Source organism: Monopterus albus, unplaced genomic scaffold (assembly GCF_001952655.1).
Source record: "Monopterus albus unplaced genomic scaffold, M_albus_1.0 scaffold397.1, whole genome shotgun sequence".
Classification (NCBI taxonomy): Eukaryota; Metazoa; Chordata; class Actinopteri; order Synbranchiformes; family Synbranchidae; genus Monopterus; species Monopterus albus.
The window spans coordinates 3,131-11,842 of record NW_018128277.1 but is presented as its reverse complement, the minus strand read 5'-3'; the positions used below and the strand labels follow the sequence as shown (position 1 = coordinate 11,842).

Sequence of the window (8,712 nt, the reverse complement as noted above, 5' to 3'; positions counted from 1 at the left end):
AATCACCACTCTCTCCCCTCTGGGAATACTCTCCATCACCTCATCTAACTCACTCCAGAACTTTTCCTTCTCTTCTAACTCACACCCTACTTGTGGAGCATAACCACTGACTACATTCAACATTACCCCTTCAATTTCCAACTTCAAACTGATCACCCTGTCTGACACTCTTTTCACCTCTAAAACATTCCTCACCAGCTCCTCCTTCAGGATCACTCCTACCCCATTTCTCTTCCTGTCCACACCATAATAAAACAGTTTGTATCCCCCTCCAATGCTATGTGCTTTGCTACCCTTCCACCTGGTCTCCTGCACACAGTATATCTACCTTCCTTCTCTCCATCATATCCACCAGCTCTCTACCTTTCCCTGTCATTGTGCCAATGTTGAGTCCCTATTCTCAGACCTATACTCCTGCCTTTCCTCTTCTCTCTCTCTCTCTACGAATCCTTCTACCTCCTCTCCTTCTTCGACCAACAGTAGTCTGATTTCCGCCAGCACCCTGTAGGTCAACAGCACTGGTGGCGGTCATTGTTAACCTGGGCCTCGACCAATCCAGTATAGAATTCGCACTGATGATTTGCAAGTTTAAATTTGCAGACTAGATCATGGACCCTACTGAGCTGGAGCTGTGTGCCATGGTTGTGGAGTTTCCAAAACCAGACAAGAATCCTTCTGGTTTTGTGAATCGGCTGACATAGTATGCCGTTATGATCCTACTAAGAGATGTACTGTACAGTTGATGACATGTTTAAGGGGTAGATTTGGTGAGACTGAGCCAGTTGTGACTAATGCAGTTCAAGATGAGGATGCACAGAGTAAACTTGACTGGATAGAGGCATATAAAACTCAGTTAATGCATTGTGCCCTTAGACTGGGAATAGTGGAGGGACAAGAAGCAGCACACCTCTTACTTCCACGGATCTGTATTTAAGCTTTACATTTTTAGACTAACAAACCTACATCTCTTGTTCTCAGTGAACACATCTAGTTTCAGGACCATGCTTGTGACTAGATCTTTCCCCTCCTCCTCTTTCTAAATTGACTGCACTGTTCCACAGCTCCCTAGTCGAGTATCTGAAAGCACCAGTCAGGGAGAATGAAGCCACTGAGGGACAGTGTGCAGGTAAATGAGCTATAATCATTGATATGCTAGAAAAAAGTACATTGTACTTCGTGGTTGAGAAGTTAGAGAAACGTACTGTGGCGGCCCTGACCAGCCGCTGGTGTTCATGCTCTGTTCTGTGTTGAGTGGGTGCAGCCTTAATGTCAAAGCAGTGTGTTTGTATTGGTTGCCGCTATTTTCTGGGGAATGCTGTGCTGTTCTGTCCAATGTGTGGTTTGGGGAGGGACAGGTGTGTGAGGGTATAAGAAGGGTAACAGGTGGGCGTGTGCGACCAGTTGGCGCAGAACATAGGGTGTCCTGAGACAGTGTTGCTACTGCTTTTCTTTTGCTATTCATTTTTCCTGTGAGCACACGGTGCCAGGTATATAGCCGTTTCATTCTGCGTTCTCTATTCTGTTCAATAAAATCCAAGAAAAGACACAGAAGGTGTTCTCCTCATTGTCAGCCTAGGTGCCAGCGCACAGTATAGTTAAAACTAATATTAGAGCCATATGTAACAGTACATGTGTTTTCTCCATCTGACTGACATTAACAGGCTCTGGATCAGTTTCCTGTCACAGCTGTGATCTCAGATCGATGACCCTGTGTAACGTGAATATTTGTAATAATGCTCCTGGTAATTACTGTACAGCACAATGAATGTATGAGGAGAAATGTGCCGGTACGTCAGTGTGCAGGTCATTTTCATTATTGTACAAAGGCTGAGAGAAGATGGGAGATTAAATCTGCTGAGACAGATGATTAGAGAACCACACCATGTAGCTAAACATCTACTCAGTTTATTGATTGTTGATTTATAATATTAAAATGTATCAAATGTTCATGTTCTACTTTCATGTGCCAAAAGTGACACATGGAAAAGTAAACAAAACCATTCAGTTTAATAATCCTCTATAGTCACGACCAGCAGACACCCTGCCTTCACAAAGCTTTTCTATAGTGTCTATAGAACCAAACTGTTTGTACAGTTATGTAACTGCTGCCTGAGGCTTTTCTTTTAACTGAGTGAAGTGTTGCATTTATGCACCACACCAGTGTCACTTGAAGGGGTCTGTGATGGATGGCTGGATTCTATAAGTTACAATGTGGGAGTCAGCACATTTGCGCTACAGGAACACATTTCCCGTGTGTTTGTGTGTGGAGGAGGAGGAAGAGGAGGTGCCTGGTGTCTCCTCCTCCTTTTTCCACAATACTAAACAACCTTTCACCCAATTTCTTCTCCTCTTTTCCTTTTATTCTTCTCAGTGCTTTACTTGCTCGCGTACAGGACAGTAGGAAGGGGGTGTTCAGCTGCACAAAAACAGCCAGGCTTCTCTTTTTCCTGTTTGACCTACTTTGAAAGTAAGTTTCAGGAATTTCAGGCTTGTGTAGCTAAACTGCTGAATCAGAATGGACAATCCTGAGCTTGCTGCCAAGTTAATGTCCAAGGTGCAGATGGCAAAGGACACCAAGGATGAGGACAAGTTGTACAGATACAAGGGGGTGCTGTACCCACGCCTGATGTGCCCTGAGGAACATCTAAAGGTTCTGGGGACCTTCCAGGCCAGAGAGGACGATGTCATGACGGTGGCTTATCCCAAATGTGGTAAGCAATGGTGAAGTTGTTAATGAGCAGAAGCTGTCCAGCCAGAGATCATTAACTGTTCAAGACTGAGCCCTCTCTTCTCAGAAAGCTGTTGCGTACCTGTCACCTGTGCAATTCCAACATGCAGTTATGTTTTATTGGCGCCCTTGAGCAGCCATAGGGTGGTGGTGTGCTGTAGTGTAAAGGCTAAGGCTATGCAGAGGAGGGTTTCTGTGGCAGGAAGCTTTGGGTAGTCTCTTTAAATCTCCTGTGTGAACTAAGAACTGACATTCAGGTGCAGTTTTTCAACCAGCTATAGCACCTGAGAGTTCAGGTGCTCACTTTGTCTCTGATAGTGTGGGAGTTTGGCTCCTCTGTAGATGGGACTGACGACCTTTAACATGCCTGTGTTCAGGGGCTCCTTGTCTCATAATCCATTCATGCTCTGACCTTTGACCACCCTTAACTTGTAGCAATAATTGTTGCACTGGTCAGAGTGAAGTTTACTTTCTAACTACAAATGTACCTGAAATGTAGAAATGAGTATACTTTGCATGTTCTCCCCATTTTCTCACACGCTCCAAACATGTGCACATTAGGTAAACTCAGAGTGCAAATTAGAGGTCTGATGCCCCAGTTAAGGCTGAGGCCCCTCCCATAGATGGTGATATAACAGTCTGCGGAGGTCAATACATTTACATGTTCTTTTCTTTGTGAGGAGTGTGTCATGATTTCTTTTTAGGGAATTACAAAGACAGATGAGTTCGTTGTCTTTGAAGCAATGTCCCATTACACACCCCCACCCCACAGCCCCACGTATCAACACTTTAGACTGGGGTCTAACTGGGGCCTGCATGGGAAAAGTAGCTAGAGTATGTGTGCCCATGCATGTCCTGTGTCAGTACAGCCAATGGGAGGCCTCTTTTAAACACCTGAATGTCCCCTTTTGAGGTTACAGGTAGTTCAATCACACACCGACACGACAGACTGCCACAGGTGATGGCTCCCTGATGACTCTGTGATGAGTGCATGAGGGAGAGGAGGGCTAGCCCGACCTTTACCTTACCACTCATCACATGTGTTTCACTACATCTAAACCAACGCACACCTAAAGGTGCTAGTGTGGAATAATGAAACTGGTGACCTTCAGAGGCAAGAGAAAACACAGCAGTGCACGGTACTGCATATGTGTGTCAAACACATAATAAACCTAAATCAAATGTGCACAGCTGTCCTCCTTGGATGCTGTGGTCTGAACAAGAACTGAGCTATGTAAAAATGGACTGTGATCCAGATTCACCTGTCATTTCCATGTAGACACTGTGGATATACCCATGAAAGATCCACAATGACTTAAATAATCAGCTATCAGAATTGTTCCTAATTAATGTTGTCACCAGATTGATATCAGAATTGTTCCTAATTAATGTTGTTTGTCACCAGATTGACTCTATGATTTAGTGCCTGGGGGAACCTGCATTGGAACATGAGTGTCAACACTGGCTTGGGTTTTCAGCTGTCCTCATAACAAACTCTTGGCCCCCACCAGGTCCATTATTTCCCTAAAGTGCAACACCTCATCCATCACCATTGTTTACATTCAGTTTGGCATGAAATGAAAATGTGTTTTCATCATTTTATTTCCTAGGAATTTAGGTTCATCTACATGGTTTGGTTGCTGTCTTGTTGTTACTTGTCTTGGTTCTTGGTTGAACTCTACAACATATATGAAACGTGTGTGTGTGTGTGTGTGTGCAGGTTTTAACTGGATGGTGGGGGTGGTGAAGAGGATTACAGATATAATCGAGTCCACAGGGGTGAAACCAGAATCCAAGGGGGCACCGCTGATTGAGTTTATGGGACCAGACATCTTAAAGGTACTGATGGGACATGTGTGGGTCTGTTCTAGGAAAGCAGGCAGGTGGTGTTCAGGTGACAGGCGGAGCCGTGCAGAAATAATCTGTCTGTGTTAGCATGACTCGACAGTTTCTTTTGACTGCTATGGTTGAGTCACTACCACCCACATAGGTAGGTAGGTAGGTAGGTAGGTAGGTAGATAGATAGATAGATAGATAGATACTTTATTGATCCCGAGGGAAATTCAGGTATCCAGTAGCAACAGCAATGATTACCAAAATCACAGCACCCAAAGTAAAGAGATGTATAAAAGTGTAAGGCTAAAAAGTATGAAAAATATGAGAGAGAAACGTATTGAGTAATGTGTGCCAAGTATACAGTATACATAATGGCAATATGTGCAGTGCTACCTAACACAGAGTTGTACATAAAGACAATGCCGACACACTTACTCATTTGATGTATTGTTGCATAACTTGTGTTTTTGCTTTGGGTGTCACCACTGATGGCCACCCTGTTTGTTCCCTGACAGAAAATCTGAGCTCAGTTGCAACATACAGTGGTGTGAAAAAGTGTTTGCCCCCTTACTGATTTCTTATCTTTTTGCATGTTTGTCACACTGTAATGTTTCAGATCGTCAAACAAATTTATATATTAGTCAAAGATAACACAAGTAAACACATCATGCAGTTTTTAAATGAAGGTTTTTATTATTAAGGGAAAACAAAATCCAAAACTATAGAGCCCTGTGTGAACAAGTGTTTGCCCCCTAAACCTAATAACTGGTTGGGCCACCCTTAGCAGCAACAACTGCAATCAAGCGTTTTCGATAACTTGCCATGAGTCTTCCACAGCGCTGTGGAGGAATTTTGGCCCACTCATCTTGGCAGAATTGTTGTAAGTCAGCCACATTGGAAGGTTTTCGGGCATGAACTGCCTTTTTAAGGTCATGCCACAGCATCTCAATTGGATTCAGGTCAGGACTTTGACTAGGCCACTCCAAAGTCTTCATTTTGTTTTTCTTCAGCCATTCAGAAGTGGACTTGCTGGTGTGCTTTGGATCATTGTCCTGCTGCAGAACCCAAGTTCGCTTCAGCTTGAGGTCACAAACGGATGGCCGGACATTCTCCTTCAGGATATTTTGGTACACAGCAGAATTCATGGTTCCACTTATCACAGCATGTCTTCCAGGGCCTGAAGCAGCAAAACAGCCCCAGACCATCACACTACCACCACCATATTTTACTGTTGGTATGATGTTCTTTTTCTGAAATGCGGTGTTACTTTTACGCCACACATAATGGGACACACACCTTCCAAAAAGTTCAACTTTTGTCTCGTCTGTCCACAGAGTATTATCCCAAAAGTCTTGGGGATCATCAAGATGTTTTCTGGCAAAACTGAGACGAGCCTTTATGTTCTTTTTGCTCAGCAGTGGTTTTCGTCTTGGAACTCTGCCATGCAAACCATTTTTGCCCAGTCTCTTTCTTATGGTGGAGTCATGAACACTCACCTTAACTGAGGCAAGTGAGGCCTGCAGTTCTTTGGATGTTGTTGTGGGGTCTTTTGTGACCTCTTGGATGAGTTGTCGCTGCGCTCTTGGGGTAATTTTGGTCGGCCGGCCACTCCTGGGAAGGCTGCAGTCCCCAAGCTTTAGAAATGGCTTTATAACCTTTTCCGGACTGATAGAGCTCCATTATTCTCTTTCTCATTTGTTTTTGAATTTCTTTGGATCTCGGCATGATGTCTAGCTTTTGAGGATCTTTTGGTCTACTTCACTTTGTCAGGCAGGTCCTATTTAAGTGATTTCTTGATTGCGAACAGGTGTGGCAAGAGAAATTGAACTCAGGTGCGATAAACCAGTGTTTTGACAGGGGGGCAAACACTTGTTCACACAGGGATCTATAGTTTTGGATTTTGTTTTCCCTTAATAATAAAAACCTTCATTTAAAAACTGCATGATGTGTTTACTTGTGTTATCTTTGACTAATATATAAATTTGTTTGACGATCTGAAACATTACAGTGTGACAAACATGCAAAAAGATAAGAAATCAGTAAGGGGGCAAACACTTTTTCACACCACTGTAGTTTTTGACCACATCTGTGGTGACAGCTGCAACAAACCAGTAAATGGATGATTAATTGTTGGACACAATGTTCCCAAAGGCAGGTTCTCTCTTGTGTGTCACAAGCCTGAAACTTTATTGCAGAGTGCTGGGAAGCCCCTGATTGCTACAGTCACTTTTTTATCACAGCCCTCAGGAGATAAACACTCAAATAAAGAGCTCAATTAAAACAGGAGCTGCTGGTTTTACTGGTTGTCGACTGGTAAAACCAGACGTCTGCCAGCTGAACATTTCTTGGCTCGCCACTGAGCGACTATTGAGTCTTTGAGCTGTGATGTGGGGTGGCTGCATGTTTTTTGAGGTTCACTGAGTGTGGCATTGGCACAGGAAACTGCTGTTTGCATCCCATCTTCTACCAATATTCAACTTGTCTCCTTTTAACAATGACACCACACTTCCTGAACTTAACCAAGTAGTTTTAGTTGCCTACCACAGATAATAAAACAGCTGTCTCCCCTCAGGACTTGGCTCAGGATCCCTCTCCGAGGGTTCTGGGGACTCACATGCACCCTGACAACATCCCTGCTTCCTTCTATGCAAAGAAAACTAAGGTAAACTTTAAAAACAACTTCTGCACAGTCAATTTCAGCTCAGACAACAAACTGATCTCCTCACATCACTTACATTAAACACAAGCAACAGTAAGGAGGTCAAGAGGTCAGAGCTTTGTCCCTTAAGGTCTCCAGTGGAAAACAAAGCTGGTTCAAGTTTGTGTTGTTGTTGCTCATATTTAAATTGGTTCAATTTGTTTATGATTTGATTGTTTTCCTCTTTTCTAATTTCATGTTTCTCTTTTTTTCTTTGACCACTTAGTGGAATACCAGCTCAATAGCTCAGATATGTTTTATGTATTGTACAGATGCTGGTGATCTTCAGGAATCCTAAAGACACTCTAGTTTCCTATTATCACTTCTACAACAACAACGTGGTCCTCCCGACCGTACAGTCGTGGGAATCCTTCTTCTCCGACTTCATGAGTGGAGAAGGTGAGACATAACATTTAAACATAACATTTTAGTTGACCACTAAGCAGACAATGTCTGGTTATTAGTAATAGGATCATATTAAGGGGGCATTCAACCAAGTCAAATGTTTGTGCTGTTTGTTTTGTGGAAGGTTCAGGCTAATGGTCTTAGAAAACATTAAGGGCGTCTACACGTTATTACACTTGTGTGGATATATTACGATATGTTCCTTCCAGTTTGGCCTGATCAGAGGCTTCTCCATAAATGTCCACCACATGTGAAATGTCCTGGTCTCTCCACTGACCCCGTCACTGTCGTCGCTCTCCATGTTTATTGTTACCGGTCTGTGAGGGGCTGATGACGACAGGCCATATGTGCAGAGGAGGGGACATTAAAATGACCACAGGGATTCTGAGTTTAATCTCAGGTGATGTGGGGTCAGCCCTGCCCCTCTTTTCCTATAATGATCCCGTCACAGAAATACCTTTTATTTTGCACATATTGCATAGTTTGACTTTATGATCCTGAGCTTTACTGTGTTTATGGGATAATAAATAGTGTTGTACAGCCGACTCAGCAGGGCCAGTGTGTAAATGCTGGATGTGTTTGAATCCAAGTGGGGCTAAAGATCCACTGTCACTCTAATCAATGACTTTACTGCATCAAAATGCTCATAAAATGTAGGTGAGCTGCTTGTACCTTCTCAGAGCATCATCCCAAAGTATCAAAATATACTTCATAGTATCAAAAGTAAAAGTAGCTGTTATGCAGAATGGCCCATTTCAAAAAGTTATACAATTGGATTAGAAATATCCCGAACACATTATTGTGTTCATCACATTCAAATCAAATCAAATCAAATTTTATTTGTATAGCACCAAATCACAACAAAAGTCATCTCAGGACACTTTACAAACTAAGGTCTAGACCTTACTGTTATCACTATTATTACATAGGGAAAACCCAACAAATCCCCCTTGAGCAAGCACTTGGTGACAGTGGGGAGGAAAAACTCCCTTTAACGGAAGAAACCTCCGACAGACCCCGGCTCTTGGTGGGCGGCCTTCTGCCT

General features: G+C 43.1%; 1 protein-coding gene across 1 annotated transcript in view; it reads left to right on the top strand.

Moving 5' to 3' along the window:
• sult6b1 (sulfotransferase family, cytosolic, 6b, member 1) overlaps positions 1–8,712 on the top strand; it is a 14,392-nt gene that overhangs the window by 2,861 nt on the left and 2,819 nt on the right. Inside the window, exons 2-5 of the mRNA XM_020586185.1 lie at positions 2,372–2,711; positions 4,449–4,567; positions 7,137–7,226; positions 7,535–7,661. Of these exons, the coding sequence (XP_020441841.1) occupies positions 2,516–2,711; positions 4,449–4,567; positions 7,137–7,226; positions 7,535–7,661 (532 nt within the window). The 5' untranslated portion in view covers positions 2,372–2,515. The remainder of the gene's footprint in view (positions 1–2,371; positions 2,712–4,448; positions 4,568–7,136; positions 7,227–7,534; positions 7,662–8,712) is intronic.